The sequence below is a fragment of the Epinephelus moara genome, chromosome 21, assembly GCF_006386435.1.
Source record: "Epinephelus moara isolate mb chromosome 21, YSFRI_EMoa_1.0, whole genome shotgun sequence".
NCBI lineage: Eukaryota > Metazoa > Chordata > Actinopteri > Perciformes > Serranidae > Epinephelus > Epinephelus moara.
In genome coordinates, this window is record NC_065526.1 from 29,151,288 (window position 1) to 29,173,413 (window position 22,126).

The following is a 22,126-nucleotide window of genomic DNA, read 5'->3' on the forward strand; positions in this document are numbered from 1 at the left end:
AGTTAGTTAGTTAGTAGTTTATTTTTAATTATTCAACCTGATGACAAAAAACATCCCAGTAGCTTATATTTATTGCATTCTTCACCTTAATATAAGTTCTGTGCAGCTAAAAACAGAACTATTAATACTCAGCTATGATATACTTTTTATATATAGATACATATAGATATTACAAGAGTGAGAGTAAAGATTCATGGATGCTATTGATAAGAGGTTGAAATGATACTATTTCTGAAAAAAGACCAATGAAATGCAACAAAACACTGTTTAACTCATTTTATAAATGTCCAAATAATGGATTAAACTATCAAGTTGATTTGACGTTGCAGGTCACACTAAGTTGTCGCAGGCGTCCTCAGTTCAACAATTGTTCCCTCCTCTTCCATTTTTCTCCTCTGCCAGGCTGGATCTTCAGCAGGGCAACACAGGACAGACAAACGCTGGAACAAAGGAACAGACAAAATGAGTTGACAACACTACTTTGATAATTAGCTATGACACTCATGTACTTTTTGGCTCCCAGAGCTGTAAGTATAGGACACACCAAAGGATTTGGATGAGCAGATGAGTCATCAGCTAAAAGAAAAAACAAAAAGCATCATGTTTTTGAGGCATCCAGAGTTGCAGAAATGTCTTCTTTGCACACTGACCTGTCTGAAGGTTCCTGCTGTTAAACACATCTGCCCAGCTACCCACAGTGGCACCATGAGAACAGAGGAGAGTGTCATGGTCCATCCCAAGGCGTATGCCCAGTCAGGGTAAATGTACCAGTCATTAATCTTGAGGTGTTTGAAATCAACCAGGTACAGGATAAAGGAACCCTGTAAAGGTGTGCAGAGTTGAGTTCTTTTCTTGAGGGTGGGGATGGAGTGAAGAGTTTAACTTTAAAAAAAATATTAGTAGGCCTACAGAGCCCCTTTCAAATAGCTTCACATATTCTGCACAATAATGTTATGTATCATTGCTGAAAAAAGGTTTTACGTTCTACAGAATGACATGTACGTCAGCGTCAGCTCTAATTTTAAGACATGCTAGCAATGTTGGCTAGATAGTCCACAAACCTGGTTCAGACTGAAATATCTTAACAAGTACTGGACGGATTAGCGTGAAATTTTGTCTAGGCATTCATGGTCATCAGAGGATGAATCCTTCGAACTTTAGTGATCTTTTGACTTTTCTGTTCCGTTCCGTTTTCCTACTGGCAGGTTGACATTTTTGTTTTTGACTGACATGCCTCCACAGCAATTAAGAGGAATGCCATGACATTTGGTTCAGACATTCATGACCTCCTCAGGATGACTTATAATATCTTTGGAGACCCCTTAACCTTTCCTTTGGCGCCATAGCCAGGTCATGTTTTAATTCATCCAATACTTTGGTTTATGACCAAATACCTGCAAAACTGAGAACATCTTTATCATCATTGGCTGTAATTCATGTTTAGATCTACTGTTTAGTCTTGTTATTAAAGCAACTGCATCTTGTTTCTCTTAAAACTGACTCACCAGTGACAGTGGAGGAATCACGTATTTCCAGCACAGTTTGAAGAAAACAGAGGGTCTCTGTCCTGTCATGTCCTCAGTGATGTTAATAACATGATCAGCACCTGATCAAAATTCATGATTGTGACCAAGGTTGGAGGTTTAAGGGAAGAACATGACGTCATAACTGATTATTGAATAAAGACAGCTGAAGCACAGATAAATACAAATAGTGAGATCATATGACGACAATTAAAAAGAGCATAAAAGTTGCTGTTTTTTCTTTCTTGCATACCAAAGGTCCAGGCCAGAGCCAGACACTCAAATAAAGCCATGAAATAGTGACAAGCTCTGGTAGTGCCATAATAATCAATAAGCTGGAATATGTAAACCCCTCCCTGCAATAGAAAGAGACAAGGTTTTAATATGAGAAATAGCTTTAAAACATTTTGTGACAATAGATGTTTGAAAGTATCCTCATTGAAATATTTTATTCACCTCAGTGACCAACATCAGATTTATGAGGAAGAAGGATGAACAGATGGAAAGAACGAGCAGCTCATGTCTCCCTGGTTTACGAAACAGCTCCGGGAACAAGTCACTTATTGAGGTGATAAAACACTCGACCGTCACAAACTGGTGATAAAGTACAATGAACAAAATAACTCATTTTTGTGCCTGCAAGGCATTGGTAATCAGCACAATAAAACATCTTACATGTGTGTCAACAGTCAGTAGAAAGAGCATCAGGAAGAAGCAGACAGTCCAGAACTGTGGCAACGGCATCATAGCTGTTGCCTGAGGGTAAGCAATGAAGGCCAAACCTGGACCTAGTAAGTAAACAAGGAGAGACTTACTATTAAACTATACAGCTATTTATGTTAGGACATGGTATTCACCTTTGTATAATTTACAGACTTAAACACTGCATATGATGATATCTTCAAATATACTGGACCTGACTCAACCACAGTGTCAACAGTAACACCCTGTTTCTGAGCCATGAATCCAAGCACAGAGAAGACGACAAATCCAGCAACAAAACTGGTCCCACTGTTCAGCAAACAGAGCCAAAAGCTGTCCCTAGAGGTCAGAGAAATTCATATCAGTTGAGAGGAAATTGACATAGGTATGTTGTGACTTGAAAATGGTAGGCCTAATATGAAAAAAAAAGTTAAGTGAATTTGTAGCACAATACAAATGTCCTTTATTCTGTTGTTTTGATTGCTGTTTGTGACATTTAACTCTTAACGATTATCACATCCCACACACTTTTAAAGTTAAGTATTGTTACATAAGTAATTGTGTTTTGCAGTTTATCCTTACTTATAACAGTTGTTGTGGTGCCGATTATAGCTGCCCAGAACAGTCAGAGTTCCTGTAGTCACACTGTAGGAGAAGCATATTTGAGATCCTGCCTCTATCCACACCTGTAATATCACAAAAAGTTGTTTAATTCGAGTTTTGTGTAGTTTCCATAAAAGATTTTTTTGTTAGCGTCATGGCCAACTGTGCTGTCTTTTGTCAGGCCCCTCACCTGAGACCAGGCCGGAGCTGCTGGAAGCCAAGGCCTTGAGCAAGTTAAACACAGCCAAAGTTTCAAATAATTAAGTAAATGTATAAAATGTAATCCCTATAATTATTCTGAATATTCTGTTTCCAACTTTTTTCCTACATGGAGAGACAAGCTGACACCAGGTCATAACGGATTTCTGCTCCAGGCGAGCTACTGCAAGTCTTTGGGCTACATCACATACACTGCCACGTGTAGCTACATGCTATTCAGGAAAACATGTTATCTTGGTTGCCGATGTCGTTAATTTCTCCCTGATTTCAGATCATATTCCTGATGGAACATGTCTGGTTGTGTTTAGAAGCTTTTAGTAGTGATTTTTCACAATAGAAAGTTCCAGTCATTCTCCAGCTTCGTGCTACGTGTTTGACAACGTGTTATGTGTGCGACTTTACCAGAGGAGATTTTAAAAGTAGCTGTTGGCAGTTAGCAGCTAACTCAAAGAAGAAGAACTGCGGCCATATACGTCTGCAAATTGGGAAAATAATGAGATGCGGAAGCTACCTTTTAAACAGAGGACGAGATCAGCTGCCATATAACAGGATGGTAAATAATTGTTATTGCCATGTTATGCCATTGTTGTTGTTTAAAAAGCACTGCCAATGTGTATATGTAACACCAGAGGCTGATGCTGTTGTGTTACATGTCACCCCTGTCACACCTCTTTTGGTTGCGCAATGCTGGAATGCAGCTTATAATCACACACTGGAGCGACATGATGCTGCCGTCGTTTGGTTCTGTGTTAACATGCAGGAGACGTATGAAAAAGGGACTTTGTAGCTGCCCTATGTAGCACAATCTTTGTGTAGAAAAGGGCTTAGGTTAATTGACCTTTTGCTAAGCCCCGCCCCTTTGTGATGGTCTGACAAGCTGTTGGAATAAGCATGGAGCCCACACTGTAACCAACTGCACTCCCTGAAGACATATCATATGGAAAAACGAAATAGTGATTCGAGAGAGAAGCAGACAGAGGGGTCTACAGTCTGTGTATGAAGGATATATCCAGGATGTCAAACTGACTCAGCAGCAACAACAGGTTAAAAAGACAAAGATAGTTAGAAGCTAAAGCCGAACTATAGGCTACAGATCACAGTGTAAAAGTGAACCACCACATCACTGCTGATCGCCACACAAGACAATGAATATAAAGGGAAACTCCGGCGATATTGAACCAGCTGTGTGGCATCGCAGTGTGTGCAGATGGACGGTGTTTGGCTTCACAGGTATCTTATAGGGGAAGTCAAACAACGTTCATGTACATACAATGTGATGACACACAGCTGATTGAATAGGAGCAGAAGTTTCCCTGCTTCCCTTCACTGGTTTCTGTACAGCAGGGTCGGCCTTTTTTCAGTGTCATAATCATTAAAAAGCAAAAGCAGCATGTGTATACATTCAGTAGGCTATATCTCCAGTAGCTAGCTAGCTAACCCTACACTTTTCAGGGTTTGGTTTTGGTATCGGAGCAGGGAAGAAAAGTCTATCTTTTTCCAACCTCTCCAGGTAACGAGTATCATTACTACAAGACGTGCCCCAGGCCTCAACATTTTGCTCGAAATCCACAAAACAAGCCTTAAAAATGAAGGAAATCTGAAATGATTGCATTAGAGTCAGACTTGATCTGAGCTGGCCTGATGCTACGTTATTAATAGCCAGTCTGTGTCTGTGGGTGGGACTTAGTGAAGGGTCAATTGGTGACTCTACCGAAGATGTGGACATAAGCATGAGTGGTGATCTGTCTTTATGTGTCAGCCCTGTGATAGTCTGGCAACCTGTCCAGGGTAAACCCCCATGCCCAGTGACAGCTGGGATAGGCTCCAGTCCCCCCCACAACCCTTTACTGGATAAGTGGTTACAGATAATGAATGAATGCATGAATGATGCTTTTGGAGAAGAAAATGAAATATGGGTTGTTATTGAGAAGATTACTAACCATTTACGTGATGATCTTTCTCCAGCCTCACCTACAACAACTGTCATTATGCTCTACATGATAACATACAGTAACCTCAAGGTTAGCCAGGCGGTTTAAGTTTGGATACAGGTAGTAGTGGATCCCTTCTCCAGCTCCAGGGAGAGTCAAGCCTCTGATGAGCAGAATCAGGAGCATCACATAGGGGAAAGTGGCTGTGAAGTATGCTACCTTAAAGAAGAAGAAAGAAAGTCTAAAAAAATGTGTGTGTAATAACCAGAATTAATGGAGTTTACTGATGCAAATAAGATAGAACATGTAAGTAAAATTCATGATGATAGTTTATGTGTACTGTAGGTCTAAATGTTAAATTAAAGTATTTCCATTGACCTTTCCAGAAGATCTGACACCTTTCCAAATACTGAAGTAGCAGAACACCCAGGCAGCTAGAAGACACAAAGCCAGCTCCCATCTCACACTGCCCAGCTCCTCAATGCCTCCAGACATGCCCAGCACCCGCCGTCTGTGGAGAGGCGAAATTTAAAAGGTACACATGATATGACAAGAAATTATGATTCATGATTTCTAGATATTTGGCTTAGTTTAACAAAGTGGTGTCTCGTCATATCACTTATTTTACTAAATGATAATTTAATCCCTGGTGGAATATGTTTATCCTGCTATCTATCTAGATATGGCAGTGTAAACAAGGGTAGCAAGTGGGGCAGCTGTTATTACGGAGACTCCAACGACCCAGTGACCCTAAGGGCTGTTTCATAGTCGACGCAAAGGCACGCGTTGGGAAGCATTGGCCGCCATGATATGTGCTTGAGTCTCAAAATGTGTTGTCCATTTTTTTGATAAACGACACAGCAACACGTGCAATACCATGTGTTGCCAGTGGGGGTGATAATGCAAGCGACGTACTTGAAATTAACCACTTTTTGTTTATCACAGAAGAAGCAGGTATGAAATATGGCGGGCGAGGAGGAAAAACTTTGCAAACTGTTACGGGCACACCCCATTTACATGACAGTTCTAGTGCCCTGCACTCTAATAAAATAGCAGTACTAGCTAGCTACAGCAGTACTAGCTAGCCAGAATGTACCGGTGACTCTGCTACCCCCTATTGCGCGAGCGCCGCTTGCATTCAATGTGTTGACTATGAAAAGTGCATCGCTCGCGTTCCTTGCTCGCGTTGCGTGCATCAACTATGAAACGGCCCTAAGTCACGTCTTTAACATAGTGCACACATGAGCAAAACTAGGACAGTCTAACTGGCACTAATTAACTCCTCCAGTTATTTACATGTATTTGTAAGGAGTATCCTCAAACAACAAGTGGATAGGCTACCTGATGTGGAATATGGTTCACAAGGAGTTTGACATAATATATGAAAGTAAGTTTTGATATTGTTTTTCTGTTGTGTGTCTGATCGGGAGTGTATCTATATTTCCAGGGTTCTATGTTCCCCACTCAACCCTGCAAAAAAGGTTCTATGTTCCCCGCTTACACAAAAAAGGTTCTATGTTTCCCGGGTTCTATGTTGCCTGCTCAAACAAGTGGGAAACATAGAACTCTTTTTGTGTAAGCGGGGAACATAGAAGCTTTTTTGCGGGGTTAAGGGGGGAACATAGAACCCTGGAAACATAGGGATGACCCCGTCTGATCAACATCATTACAGAGGAAATGGCTATCACATTAATAAGTTCAGTTCTCAATAATAATAATAATGAAAAAAGTGGGAGTGCAAACTTTTCAAGTCTTCGAGATCACAGAGAGAGATTAACTGATGAAAAATAATAATTTTGGGTCAAGATCATCCTTTAAGGTTATCTCACTGTTAACTTGCAAACCCCATTTATGATCATATGATTGTTTAACAAACATCTAATGTTTAACCAATCGCATCCAATTCCAGAACTCAAAGAAAAGCTCAATGGACTTACACAGTGCCGATGTCAAATTGAAGCTGAGAGTAGCACCAAAATGCTCATGACTTAGCATTTTTGAGAAAGGCTTCCATTAATCAGGCTGTTGTCAGGCACTGTTTTTACATTTTCCTACGGAAAGTGATGCATTAAATTTTGTACATGTCCCACATTATCATGAGCCTGTTATTAGTGTATAACCCACATATTTGAGAATGCTGCAATCAAGTGACCAATGTGCTGATGGTAGCAAAGAATGAAGCAGTCCTGAAAGGCGGTAGCTTGGGGTGGTGACCAGGTCACAAAACTCAAGACTTTACACACTCTCCCCAGGAGACTGGTGTTTCAAAACTTGTGAATTTTGAGTGAATGTCGTCACCATGTTTCTTTCCTAAACCTAACCACATTAACTTAACTTGACCTAAACCTAACCCCTGCAACTTTATGTTAAGCATGTAACTTTACACTAAGCACGTAATGTCATTCATGGAGCACAAATTAAAAGGATGTTGTACGAACTGTTGTGTGCACATTGTCATAGGATATAATACAAAAACGTTGTATGAGGATATGTTCATTAATGACATTGCACTTCTAAGGTATTTTGCCTGGATACCATTATGTAATTATCTTTATTGTATAAAAAATGTTGATATTCAGTCACTTTGATGTCATCATTGGTCATTAAAAGACAACAAATTCAAACTCACTCCCAGAACTCAGTAGCAGCAAAGGTGGTGTTGGTCAACACAGTCTGATTTGTCAGATTTATTGAAGGTGAATCCAAAATCTGAGGATCCATACAGTTAGCTAGTTGGGCAAACAAAGGATACATGTTAGTAATGACACAAATCAACACATGAAGGTCCCTGGATAAATGTGAATATATGGTAGAACCAAGGACTTCTTTGTGAGCTTTAAACAAGCTTACCTGTATTCCAGGTGTTCTCACAGGTGGCCCAGGGCAGCTGGGATCTGAATGAGAACATCAGGTAGAACAGAGCCCAGACCTGGATTATAATGTAGCTGAAGTCATACATTTTCATCATAAAAATTCCATATCCAATCCCTAAAAAACAAATAAAAAACATTTTACTTTTTTATTTTTTTTATTATTATTTTTTTTTACAATTATGCATTTTTAAATCTCTGCAGATGGGTTGAATGTTTCTATAAAGTACATTTTCAGAGTTGAGTTAACTTTGGGCAAAAAATGTGTCATTTCTTAATTAAAGTAAAGTATCATGTACAAATATAACTTTTTCCTCTTTAAAATCTCACAACTCACCTCGTGCTAGTGGACACAATTTACTCCAGCAGGTGATGAATCCTTCCTGGGTGTACTGACCGATTGCAGTCTCTAGTAGGAACAGAGGTATCCCACACACCACAGCTAACAGACCATATGGCACCAGAAATGCACCTTATAGATATTACATAGGATATATTTTAATCTCCAATCATCCATATTACCATTTTTTCAGTGCACTATAAGTTTTTTTTATAATATTCACCTCCACCATTCTTGTAGCAGAGGTAAGGAAATCTCCACATGTTGCCCAGCCCAACCACATTTCCTGCAACAACCAGAATATACTCTGTTTTACTGGCCCACTGTCCTCTGTCTTCAGCCCTCTTCTGATTTCCTCTGTTTCTTCTTTCTTTCTTCATCTCAGCATCAAGGACTTCATCAGTTGTGTGTTTCAAACTGATCTTTGCTTCTTTTATCAGGTCTCTTGTCCTAATTTGACTATTTCCTCCCATGAACCCAGATATAACTCCTTAAACAACAGTTCCATTTTCGTTGCTGTTTTGCAAGAGCCAGAGGGGTCTATTCAAACAGTCACCAATCCTTCTATGCAAACTGATCTTCACTGCTTTTAGAATGTGTCGTTTGTTAATTTGACTACATGCTGGTCTCAAGCCAGCAATAATTTAAAAAACATAAAAAACAGTCACGCTGGTGTTCATGTGCAATGTCCCTAAATGAATTCTTTAAGAGCATTTTGTTTGTCTTGAGAAACATCTTTGTGGTGAAACATGCAAAAATATCCTTGTTACAATAACCCTGTGAAACTCAGGTTTACTTAAAACAGTTAAACCTATTTCAGAATCGAAAAATGTCTGGAAGTTTTTATTGATAAATTGCCAAAATGATCTATTATCAAAATTAATGTTTAGCGTTGTTTTATTGCTTTCGCACTATTTTGAGCATTGCCATTTAAATATATATACAGTATACTGTAATTACAGTGATTGCTGAAATGTAGCCTAGTTAAATTGACAGATTTTAATGTAGCTGAAGTCATAAAAGTCTCATCATCAAATTTACATATCCAGTTCTAAAATACTGAAAAAAAAATCTTTTGCTAAAGCTGAAATGTTTTTACTTTGTGAAACTGAGGTATCCCACACACCACAGCTAACAGACCATATGGCACCAGAGAGGCATGAAATGTATGTGCGCCCATGGCAAAGACGAATTGAGAAATATCTAGTGTACAGAATCTGCCGTGCTGTGTTGACAGAACAAGTGCTGCTTTTTTAAGTTTTTCACATCCTGCTCTCAAAATACTTCATGGTCTTTTCAGGAGGATTTTAATGAGCATACATGTGTCTGTGTGTATTTACTATAGGTGCCTTCTGGTGCCATATTGTCTGATAGCTGCTGTCTGTATGTTTCTGCACATGGCTCTTTTTAAGAAGTCAAAGTTTTAAGGGAACCAGTTGCATTATTTTTTCTATTTTGTTTATGTACATTTTCAAAATTTCTCACTGTGCAAAAGTCCTATAAAAGTCAGGCATGCTTAACCTGTCCCTTAACTTTTCTTTCCTGGATCAGCATTTGTCCATCCTTCTTCATCCTAGTGACCCAGCCTGGAAGACAAGGGAAGCTGAAGAAGTGCACTGTCAACTGACAGCATCTCTGTCATATAATTTTGCTCCAACAGAAACTCCAGGGCAAGTTACCTACATGGCAAACAGTATATGCAAACTTATGCTAATCAACGTGCTAGGATATTGAAATTATTCTAAAAAGCATGTTTTGACTTTTGGTAGTGAGGTTATTCCTCAGTTTAAATTTATAAAATAAAGTAATAATAAAATAGTGACTTGTTAGTGAATTACTCCAGTTTTCATTTAGCTTTTAGCCACACTTATACAGACCCATTTACATGTAGTGGATGAAGAGGTGATTTTAGCTTCATATCAGTCGTGATGATAAGTCAGTTTTCCAACCATAAGGCCATGCTGCAGCTGAATTTGAATAATAAAGTTGTTTATGGTTCTGTACACAATCTCATTTTTACTGCTTTAATCTTTATGTTGCATGTCGCACTTTTCTGTCTGTGAGGTTTACTAAATGAATGGAAAATTTAAGCTAAATGGGTTTCATTTATTCAGCCCTGCAGTTGTTTGGGTCCGCAGTACTTTGTGGCTTAATGTCTTTTATCAGGGAAAAACTCCTGAGGGTTAAAGAGTTAGTGTTTTTGCATATTTCAGCCCATTAACTATAAATTTTGTATACTTTGCATCAGTTGTTACAGTTTTGTATTTTCCATTAGTTTCTATTTTTATTTTGTTTTCAATTTAGTTTCACTGAAGTGAGTTTGCTTGTTTAAGTTTATTATGTATTATAAGACTTATATGTCTTTTTTTGTTTATTTTTTATTCTTATTTCATTTTAAATTTCTGATTTCATCACATTAGCCTCATATGCTGCCTTAACATGCATTATTCTTAAACTTCACTCATACCCTGAGGGCTTCTGTCAATAAACTGACTTTTACAGACTTTTTATTTTACACACTAAATGGTGATTGTTGTTTGTTTTTTTCTAAAGTGTTTAGATCGCTGTGGAAATAAAATAGCTATTTCCTAATTTGTAAACACTAATTAACAGACAGTGTAGATTAATGCAATGTTATTCCCCAAACGCATATGTCCGCAGCATAACAAATTAACAATGAAAGTAAATCAACACGCTACAAGACTTTAATAACCAAGACACAGCTGTCAACTAATAGGCTTAGCTGGACGCTGAGCTGTTTGGTACACAGTTGGGGTGGGGTGGAGGGTCTCCTATAAATATGTATCTCAGTATTATATATTAACACCTGAGCCTGCTTCCTTCTTCTCCAGCACAGTATCACAATGTGTAAAGAGACGAACAAAACCAGCTCATATGACTGAAAAACCCTCCCATCTATTCTAACAGTACCATAGATGATGAACAATGTGGTCTTTGGGGACTTGTTGCTCAAGGACAACCAGACTACCCTGTTGGCTCACACAGACGCACCACACCCTTTCACTCCCAGTAAGAGGCCCGTAGAACTGGTATTTGGATTAGCTAAGCACTCCAACATGAAAAAGGATATCCCTCACTGTGTCGGGGAGTGGCCAGAAAATGTGTTCAGCCACTAGTGGTTTGCTGTGGCTTTTGCTCCATTATGGCATCTGTTGAGTGAGGTCAGACATGATGTATTTTTTTTTTTAAGAGGAGGTCTCACAGCTGCGGCTCCCTCTCTTCAAGACAGCTGAGTCACAGGCTACAGTAAAATCCTCTTTTGGGTATAACAATGGCACCACTGTGAGTTAGCAGGAGTAGGCCTACAAAAAATAAAATGTCTACATATACAGTATATAAATCAATTTAGTGTTGAAGCTGGTAAAGGTAGGGCTAAATTTGCAGCTTAATCTATATAATATGTCGACATCATAATTAATTTGTTGATTATCTGGCATAATATATAACATAACATTTGACTCTCAAATAGAGTAGAACAGGAGAAAATGGAAATACTCAAGTCAGTTGCAAGGTACCTCAAAATGTGCTTAAGTACAGCATTTGAGTGAATGTACTTATTTTCTACTACTGATTATTGAGTATTTTATCACAATAGAACAGATAGACTGCACACCAAAAGCTGCCCCTTGGTCACCGTCAAGCTCCTGAAGTTTGCAGGTGACACCACACTCACTGGACTCATCTCTGTAACTCAAAACTGTAGAGATGGTTGTAGATTTGAGGTTTTAGAAAGAACAAAGCTCCAACCACCCCATCACCCTGTGTGACTCCCCTGCTGACACTTAGGAGTCCTTACACCCCCTGGCACCATCATCACCCAGGACCTCAAGTGGAGGCTGAACATCAGCTCCTTCATCAAAAAAAGCACAGTGGAGGAAGAAGTTCAACTTTCCAAGGACAGCAATGGGGAACTTCCACACTACCATCATGAAGTCCATCCTCACCTCCTCCAATCACCATCCGGTATGCTGCTGCCACTGCCAAGGACAAGGGCAGGTGATCGGCTGCAATCTGCCGTCCCGAAAGAATCTGTATGCCTCCAGGTCCCTGGATCCTTTTTCCACCTTGGTCACAAGCAGAAGGCGACGGAACATCAGGATCAGAATCTCAGGCCCCAGAAACAGTTTCTATCCATCTGCAGCTGGCCTCATCAACAAGACCCGGGACCCCCACTCACACACACTTTTATGTCCCCTATAGACACTACATGTAACGTTAACGTCTTTATATGCCACATTAAAGCACATCCTTGGGATTGCTATCTATGCATATTGCACATTATTTTAATTCTTAATTCTTAAACATCACATCCCTAGAGTATGATTTTGCACATTCCAACATAGCTCTTTCATTTTAAACAGTTACACTGTATATTTTTTAAATGGGATTTTTAATATTTTTAATGTAAATTTTCAATTATTTTTTCTATATGTATGTGTCTTGCCTTTGCGTCATAATGCCAAAGTAAATTCCTTGTATGTGAAAATCTTCTTGGCAATAAACCGGACTCTGATTCAGAAACAGTGAGGAGGGGAGCGCCGAGGTGACGTCATTCTGATCCACATCCACAGCAGCAGGAGGGGCGAGGCGGCCAGCCGCTGATCCACCGGTATCATGGCTTCCTAACAGGAGGGGGAAGTGAATGGGAGGAAAACAAGGATTTTTCTTGTATGCCCGACAGATTATCATCCTTTCCAGAACCTGAGATTGGGACAGAGGGGCCCGGCCTCCCTTTTCGCCCCCCACGGCCGCCCCAAAGGGATCCAGGATATACTTTAATTTTATCGGTGAATTTCCATTCGTAAACCGTGGAAGATGGCCGACCCGGCGGAGTGCACCATCAAAGTGATGTGCCGTTTTAGGCCCCTGAACAGCTCCGAGGTGGCCAGAGGCGACAAATACATTCCCAAGTTTCAAGGGGAAGAAAACGTTATTATCTCGGTGAGTTATTTCGTGTTGAAGGGCTTTAGCTACCTATTTGACAGAGCCCTCCGGCACAGTCAGCAGTACGCCATTTTTGATTGTCTTGTAGCTACGGTAGTTAGCACCTTAGCTTGTTAGCTAACGTTAGCAAGGGCTGACCTGTTCACCGTTGCGTTGTTCCGCTGGCCCTCAGCTGAATCCAACTTCTGGCGCCACCTAAACATTTCACTTATTCGGTCTCCAGTTCGTGGAGAGTGGGTAGTAGCACTCAATTTAACATTTAACAAAGCCAGTCCATTTGCTGTTGGCGTTATATGTCACTATTCGCAGTTGCCCTGTCATGGCTAGCGAGCTGTCATTCAACAAAGCCACAAACACATTGGCTGGCACAGGTTAAAATGTCGCCAGCGTTAGCCTTGAAAGCCTGCAAGCTAGTCACTGCACTGTTATCACGACATTAATTAATGAGTAGACCTGCATCTGTAACGACAAAGCTATTAATTATGAACAGTTTGCGTCAGCATAAAGCGTAAGCCAGCTTTGATTTAGTATTGGCTAACACTGCTGGCTAGCAGGCTAGGCCAGCTGGTAGTTGACAGATTAGCCGGCCTTGGCTAGCTGGCTAGTTTTAATACTGTTGCTTAATTAAAGCTAACATTAGCTAGCTAACCAGCTGGCAACATAACCAGCTCTTTGTAGACTAAATTGAAATGACCTGTCATTGAACATTTCATATAACCTAAATAAGCTTCTATTAAGGAGTGGGTACAGACAATGGTAAAGTCAAAATAATGTCATTGGCAGTGGAAATGTCAAATGAAATGCAGCCTAGTCAGTGGTATCCTGTTGGTCTTCAGGGACTGGACACTGTGCAGATCATAACTCAACAGGTTCAACTACATATTCAAAAATCTGAGTACATATTGAGTCTGTTTTCTTTTAATAAGGACATTCAGGTTGGGAACAAACCAAAGTTTGTTGTTTTAAGTTTAATTAGTCTGCTAATGATACAGATCCAGTACTTGATAAGGAAAATGGCATGGGCAGAATTTCCACTACAACAAAAGAAGGAAATGCCGTTACTAATGCAGTGCCATGTTACCTCCACTTTACTGAATCAACAAAGAATTTGCCCTGAGGTTAGTTTGTAAATGATGTGCGCTTGATGCTTTGTCATCATTTACCTATGCAGTATGTCCCTAAAAAAGCACTGTTTACACAGCCTGTGTTCGTACCATTGCGTGCCTCTACACTATTTAAAAAAACATGTACAATAGGAAAAAAGGTTGGTCTCTCTTCACATGCTTTGTGACTGAAGTAATTAGGAGGCATAACAACAGCATAAAAACCAGGATGACATCTCATGTTTGTACATCCTAAACGTGCAAAAGCCAGTGGCGTATCATCTGAACAAAAGTCATGGTTAAACATTAGGTTTCCTCAGCACCTTATTGTCATTCTCTCAGTGGACTTTGTGTCTTTGCTTACCTGTGCTTTAAAAGAATTTACAAGGCAATAGAAACTGATCGTGAATTGCATTTGTGAAGTTGCAGATTTTCAGCTGAGTGGATATGAATCACATCCGCTTTGGAGGTACACTTGTAATTTAGGTGGTGAATTTAGAATACAACATGACTATTCATTTTCTGTCATGCAAACAGAGAAGACTGTTGTAGTTGTGGTGACTTCTTGAATAGTTGTGCTGACACTGACTCCAGGCCTTTAACTAACAGCAAGCGTACTGTCTGTGCCCCTCAGGCACGATGTGGCCCAGCCCAGTTGAGAGTGCCAGTCATAGTGCCAACATACCAGTGGACATTGTGAAGGACGCAAGTGTTGTAGGGCAGAGCCTAGTATCCTCTGCTGGTGTATTTGCTTTGAGAAGTACAACACTTACAGTGCCCATAAGCAGCAGCACAGGCCTCCTGGGTAATCCCCCTGTGTTTTCTCTCCTGGTAACCAGCTGTTCGACCAATCAGAGCGGCAGTTGGCCGGGTGCTGGGCAATCTCTCCGGGTGGGGAGGGTAATTATTATGGTGATGTACTTTGTTTTGCAGATGCTCTTATCCAGGGTGACTGACTCACTTAGCTCATATTTGTATCCGTTCTGAAACAATCTAGGGCGGGACCCTGTATTAGGGCTAAAGCCTCAACAGCAGTGCTAAGCCAGTGGTGAGGCTGACCACACTGCGCGTAGTAAAAACGCTAACGAGCAGCTTCACCATTTCAGGCCTTGGTGATGCTACTTTGATGCTTGTGGATATTCCCTACACCAGAGATTCCGTTCTCCTAGAGCGTTATCCTGCTGTACGCCCTTACTCAGCTGTGGCTCACTTTAAAGTCCTGCCAGTCTCTGCCCGGAAAGGGAGGGAGACGAAGTTTCCAGATGAGACGGTATGGGTGTTGTAACTAGCTCAGTTTGCAAAGCTAGGTTTGCCAGTGTAGTGTGAGTGTGCAGCAGGTGAATTATTCATGCCTCCATTACTTCCGTGTCAGTTTTGCACATATAAGATCAGGTCATTCCCACATGCTTTGCTGTCACAACTCCTATTTGCATACAGTAGCCAGGGACGCCCCGCAAGAACACGACTCAGCTACTTTTACTGTAGTGGCGCAGTTGCGTGAGGGATAGAAAAGAAAAGGATTAGAGAGATAAGTTAAAGTGCTGCTAACACATTTAAACAAGTAAATAACAGAAGCAATACCAGGAAGCAAGGTTGCCAACAAATCCAAATTGATAAATCATGGAATATTGACCTATTTTGCCTAGCAGCACAAATCTAATTAGATTTCATGCATCATACAACAAGAATCGTGTGGATGCTGCAGAATAACCTTGGACTGTGTGTAACTGTCTCTCCTAAATGGCTCACCCTGGGTAAGTATCATAACAAAGCCATCAAGACAAGAACGTGACAGGGCACTTATTAATACTTTAACAATGCTTTTCACTGTAATTACATTTGCAGAAAGTAATCCCATTAGACAAAAGTGTAGGTAACGGGGCCAGCAGCAGCAGTAACAATGAGGACTTTAAACTCAGGCTGCGCCATTGTTTGCTGACAGTGTCTGGCAGGCCTGATAGTGGCTCAGCGCTCCTGTTCTGGACTGGGTTAATTGCCAGGATGTGGCTAGCTGGACTGAATTATCAGCGTCTTAAGATGCTGCTGCTCTGTGTTGCACCGAGCTGTGCTTTAGATGTGACCGTCTGTCAGAGGGGATTATGAGCCGGAGTGCAAATTGAGGACATCTCAGCTGTATAATTCTAGTACCAGTAAAGTTGGCTCTAAATTTCAATGCCAGGCATTGCTACATCTGTAGTTTCCCCTTGAGGTTTGAATGTGTTTACGTACCACTAGGGTTGCAATATTAAGAGACAGCACAGTAACTGTCTCATAAAATATCGCAGTTTCATGGTATTATAGAATTTCTATTATTATCAGTCAGAACGACCCTTAAAGGAGTGCAAATGGAAGGTTTTTTAAATATCGTAGACATCAAATGTACGTGGTAAAATGACCATCAACTTCTGTATCGCGTATACCATAAATCTGGTATATCGCTGCAACCCTACGTACCACTGGTCTTAAACGTGAAAGCCTAATCCGAGGCATCTCCAGGGTGACACTAGCTACTTGTCAACTTTCTGCTGCTCCTGCTCTAACAGGTTGTTAACAGTGACTCAAAAACAGATGCCACTAAGGCATGTATATTTTTGGAACCTGGGGTATCACAATCAAATGAGGCTGTCTTGTGTTAAACTCTTTAATGCACCACCGCTGGAACCCCACCCATCAGGCTGGAGACAAGATGAGTCAACTGGGACTTTAAACCTCTGAAGACAACGTGCCATCTCAGTTGAACCTCAGAATTGCTCGTACCATCAGTTTTATTACCCTGCGGTTGCCTTCTTAAATCCAGTTATTGATCGGTATCTCACTGGAATTGCTCTTTGAAGTTTTGACTGGCCCATGGGACATCACAATCAGCTACCCTCGCACTTGTTTGAAGTAGGCTGGCTCTTTAGCCAGTGGTAAAATTAAAAGCTCGAGTTTAGTTCATTATGAATGCTGAGCTGAGATTGTTGGAGAGGAGTTTCAAATGGGATGGGAAAAGTTGCATCAGGACAGCTAACTTTCAGATGTTAGCTAGAATGCAGTCAGCAGAGGGTGAATTAGGTTGAGAACATCAAAATGTGACAGCTTGGGGGCATCCTGGTGGTAAGACTAACCATGTAATGCAACACCCCTGGTGTGGGTCTGTCAGGGGATGTTTTTTGCATCCCTTCTGTTTACCCTTGTTTCCTGTCACCTCTTTATTGTCACCAGTGGATAAATGTACATTTGAAAGAAAATGTCTGTCCATCAGTGAAACTTGTGCACTTTGAAAATCTAGTTATAAATAGAGGTGAAATGTGTAAAGGATCAGTAAGGGATGCATGCATATGCCTTTTTCTGAAGTTAGAGTGTCTGCATGAAGATCTCTCTTTTTTTTTGCCACCTCAGCCATCACAGCAATAACTCATCATGCTATATTGATTTCAAACAAATTACAGTTACTGACATTTTATGTGCAGAATGCATAATTTTGGGAAGCATTCATCAGCTACTTGGTGCCTAAATAATGTCACTAATTATTTGTTTGTCAGTTGGTGAAAGAAAGTAGCACACAGATCCGTTCACAAGATGTCACAGTCCTAGTCCACCGGTACGTGGTTATATTGAAAACGTAGCTTTTTCTATGTGTTTTGGCCATTTGTCAACGCAAAACTGCATTAGAGGTCACTAAAAAACTGAACTTTTGTCCAGGCAGGGTGAAGATTTTCAGGAGCTCTGTTTTCAGTGTTGACACGCAGACAGGGAAAACTGAGTTTTGGCTTGTAACATCAGAGTCAGAGTGTGCAGAGTGTGTGATATCTCCTCCGTGAGGGGTCCCAAATGAGGTGACATTACCTGTAATGGCAGCCAAGATGGCCACAACAGTGCTGGTTCTAACCTTGCTAACAGGACTTTTACATGTTTACACATAAATGTACCGTTACTCTTCCACGTTATTGAGAAACAGAGGTGTCAGAATGCGTTACGAAGTCGCTGCTCCAGGTAGCCTTCTGGCTTTTTCTCAGATTTCTGATTGGCAAACATCATCTTCTTCTTTGTGTGGCTTCAGGGTTATGGTAACAATGCTGCTAGTTGGTTTGCTCTTGACAGAGATTTAATTGTGTTTTTGTGTTTTCATTTGGATGGAGTGTTATTATTTTAAATGAGGTTACACAAGGTGAGTTTTTGTGTTGATACTATAGCTGTTACTCACTCTTCTCATTCTCTTCATTCCAGGGCAAACCTTACATGTTCGACAGAGTGTTTCAATCAAATACAACACAGGAACAAGTGTACAACGCCTGCGCCCAGAAGATTGTAAAAGGTATAATTCTTTACAGGCATATACACAACAAATGACAGCAAGCCCAGTCTTTTTTAAAATCTTGACTTGACAAAATCCCTCTGTGTGGTGTGTTTTAGATGTTCTGGAGGGATACAATGGAACCATTTTTGCATATGGGCAGACATCATCTGGCAAAACACACACCATGGAGGTAAGGATGACTTCTTAGAGCTGGCACTGTTTTCAAATGAAGTGTTTCCTTTTTTAGAATAGAAATCTTTACTCCAGCATTCTTACATTAGATTCATTTTCTTTCTGCAGGGGAATCTCCATGACACAGATGCAATGGGCATCATCCCCAGGATAGTTCAAGATATCTTCAACTACATCTATTCCATGGATGAAAACCTGGAGTTTCATATCAAAGTAAGTAGTTAGAAGGGGCAAGCCTCTGAGCCATCCCAACTCCATTTGAGGAGACAGAGTGCTTCAGTGATTCGAGAAACACCGCCCTCCAAAATTCTCAAATTCCAGTTCCAGTTTCAGATAATGTGTTTAAAACTGGTATTTATGGCTGACTATTTCAGACTGAGGGTGCTAGCAACTAGCTACGTACTTCCTGTTTTGTGGATGGCTATTACAAAGCACAGAATGAGTGATGTGCAACATGCCACTTGGTGCTGCTGCATCATGTTTCCTGGCTGACTCTCTGCTGTTGTTGAACTGTACTCTTGCATTGCAACACACAGTTTTGTGTTGGGTATAAGAGAAATAATGAAATATGAAAGTTTAGGTGATGAGATATTTACGTAATCATGTTGAATTTAGAGTATTTTTTGCCGTTCAGAAAATACCTGATTAACTCGTGTTGACTCTGCTGATATATTAGACTTTAGCTGCCTGTCTGAATATAGCTGTGTGTGTCGTAGTAGTAGTAGTGTAATTATCAGAGTCCCTGCAAGGCAAGTGTGAAGAAATAAACAAAATTAGTAGAGGAAAGAATCTGGAAAAAAACACTAGAAACCACACTCTTACACAGTTTTTCCTCTTGGGTTTTCCCTTATTTGTAATAATTAGGAATAAAGGGCACCTTTGTCTTTTCTGTGTGTTTTCAAACCTGTGTATTACTGTGCTGCTGTTTTTATCATTTGCAGTAAACAAGACAGCCCCTTGTGTGTATTGTGATTCTCTGGTCTGATCTCTCAGCTGGATCGCCAAATAATGAGGTTCTTTTCTCTGTTCACAGGTTTCATATTTTGAAATTTACTTAGACAAGATCCGGGACCTTTTGGATGGTAAGTGGCTGTGATGGTGCAGCGAGCACTGAACCTCTCTCTCCTTTAGTTGTACCACACAGTGGTAACAGATGTGACACAATGAGCTGCTAAAAGCTTGTGAAACATTGAGAAAATTAATGAGCATCTGTGTTAGGAATATGATGGAGGGGGATGCTAGCTGTAAACACTGACTTTGTTCTTCATTGTTGATCATCAGTTGTAAATGTGTGTATTTTACATATACAAGAACACATGATTTGTTATTTGATATACTGTACATTTGATATTCTCAAGTAAGTCTTTTAAGCAGAACTGTACAAGACACCACCACCTTGAATGGTGTCAAAATGAGCTGCAGAAACATGAAAAACAAGTTTTACCTGTTGCATTATATCATGTGATGTTCTCATATTACCCATTAATGTTACGATTCTGTTGTACAAAACACTATGACGTGGTGAGAATTACATTTGTTTGCAATTACCTTTAGTGAAAAGGAAAGGTATTAAATTAACTCAAAGACAGCTTCCGCAATACATGTTCTGATTGGCTAACAGTTTTAGCTCATCGGTATTAAACTGTATAAACCAGCTGAGTGGAAGTTTTTTGGTTCGTACGTTGTAAACTGGTCAGTGGGGAATTTCAGAAGTTACTTACAGCCATTCAAGTTCAGGAAAATTTCAGATGTTCCACCGTCCACCATTTCCACTTCTTGAGAGAGATTATCTTTTATAACAGGAGAAAGATATCAACTGGGGAAGATGCTGTCCTCTTGCTGTTTTGGTTTCACAATGGTTGATGCACTCCCTTTGTGCTGTATATCAATCAGAATCAGAATCAGAAATACTTTATTGATCCCCGAGGGGAAATAAAGTATTTCTGATCAAGGCTTTATCTTCCCGGGAGATAGTACCTGGTTGCAGACAGAATTGCATAGTGAAAGCAAGGCTTATATGGAACCAATCTAATTGGCCATGGTGTCATCATTCTGTAGCCATTACACTGTGCATTCAACATTTACCTCATAATGATAAAGCAAAACAAAATGTTCATGGCAGTAAAATTATAAGTGGTTTACACATAGTATGCCATATGTTCAGGTGCAAAGTCAATTTTCCTGACACCTTCTTTCTCTCATCTCCAGTGTCAAAGACCAATTTGTCAGTGCATGAAGACAAAAACAGAGTACCATACGTCAAGGTGAGACCTAACCTCATATCACATGTCAAGTGTTCTGTAAAACTTGTTTGTGAAGACCGATAATCAATCCTCACGTTCTGCTTTTCTTTAAAGGGCTGCACTGAGAGATTTGTCTGCAGCCCAGAGGAGGTCATGGACACAATTGATGAAGGCAAATCAAACAGACATGTAGCAGTCACAAGTAAGATACCATCCTTTCATCCAACCATCAAGTCCATTACCTGCAGTTTTTGCATTTTAGAGGCTGATACATTTTAACCACACGGGTGTAATTTCTCTTTCAGACATGAACGAGCACAGCTCCAGGAGTCACAGTATCTTCCTGATAAACGTCAAACAGGAGAACACTCAGACAGAGCAGAAGCTCAGTGGCAAACTCTACCTGGTGGATCTGGCTGGCAGTGAAAAGGTATTGAGAACCATCTGTTATACATTGTGGTAGATTTCTTTGATTTTGCCGTAGTCATTATATTGTAATAAAGTATTTAATTTACTTTTTTTTTTTTTTACCCATTTCCCCTGTGTTGTCTACTTGAGTTGGATTTAGATTAGAGTCCCTTGTTTGTCTTAAACATTGAGCTTCACGAGACCTTGTTGAGGTTATTGTCTGTGTAATTTTCAGGTCAGTAAAACAGGAGCAGAGGGAGCTGTGCTGGATGAAGCCAAGAACATCAACAAGTCTCTGTCGTCCTTGGGAAACGTCATCTCTGCTCTGGCAGAAGGAACAGTCAGTATCTCAATGTCAACTCTATTTGTACTCTGCCATTAAATCTGTCGCTGCAATTATAGAGAGATCCATTTGTTGAATTTATTGTGGTGTTCTGTGGGCTTTGTTTTTTTTAATTTGCACTGTAAGTGAAAGTGAATTATCTGAGATAAATATGTTTACTGATTAAGGTTATTGTGGCAGAGTTAACTGTCTCATCAGTTAAACTTTAATCTGTACTTCAGAACAATGAGCCCAAATTTTGTCTTTATCATGTATCTTATTCAGTGCAACAAGTGTTAGATCTGTTATAACCTCAGGTGATGTTTTTTTTTCCCACCCAAATGTTTTTATAGCATTTTGAAATGACAGACATTACTGTTAATGTAGCAGACAGAAGGGAAGTCTGTTCACCACCTGCACAGCCCA

General features: G+C 40.2%; 2 protein-coding genes across 2 annotated transcripts in view; one reads left to right on the top strand and one right to left on the bottom strand.

The window, feature by feature from the left end:
• Nucleotides 1-14,379, bottom strand: LOC126408868 (sodium- and chloride-dependent GABA transporter 3-like). The gene is made up of 15 exons (XM_050074610.1): nucleotides 13,292-14,379; nucleotides 12,154-12,273; nucleotides 8,186-8,320; nucleotides 7,829-7,966; nucleotides 7,608-7,707; nucleotides 5,357-5,489; nucleotides 5,063-5,197; nucleotides 2,808-2,911; nucleotides 2,440-2,564; nucleotides 2,199-2,311; nucleotides 1,980-2,117; nucleotides 1,777-1,879; nucleotides 1,506-1,606; nucleotides 651-821; nucleotides 1-440 (listed from the first exon to the last, which is right to left on the bottom strand). The coding sequence occupies exons 2-15, from the start codon at nucleotides 12,167-12,169 to the stop codon at nucleotides 336-338; spliced, it is 1,617 nt and encodes a 538-aa protein (XP_049930567.1). The 5' UTR covers nucleotides 12,170-12,273; nucleotides 13,292-14,379; the 3' UTR covers nucleotides 1-335.
• Nucleotides 12,775-22,126, top strand: part of LOC126408867 (kinesin-1 heavy chain) — a 19,045-nt gene continuing 9,693 nt past the window's right edge. Inside the window, exons 1-9 of the mRNA XM_050074609.1 lie at nucleotides 12,775-13,150; nucleotides 18,466-18,553; nucleotides 18,652-18,725; nucleotides 18,836-18,940; nucleotides 19,761-19,809; nucleotides 20,936-20,991; nucleotides 21,085-21,172; nucleotides 21,276-21,400; nucleotides 21,614-21,718. Coding sequence (XP_049930566.1) covers nucleotides 13,025-13,150; nucleotides 18,466-18,553; nucleotides 18,652-18,725; nucleotides 18,836-18,940; nucleotides 19,761-19,809; nucleotides 20,936-20,991; nucleotides 21,085-21,172; nucleotides 21,276-21,400; nucleotides 21,614-21,718 — 816 coding nt within the window. The 5' untranslated portion in view covers nucleotides 12,775-13,024. The remainder of the gene's footprint in view (nucleotides 13,151-18,465; nucleotides 18,554-18,651; nucleotides 18,726-18,835; nucleotides 18,941-19,760; nucleotides 19,810-20,935; nucleotides 20,992-21,084; nucleotides 21,173-21,275; nucleotides 21,401-21,613; nucleotides 21,719-22,126) is intronic.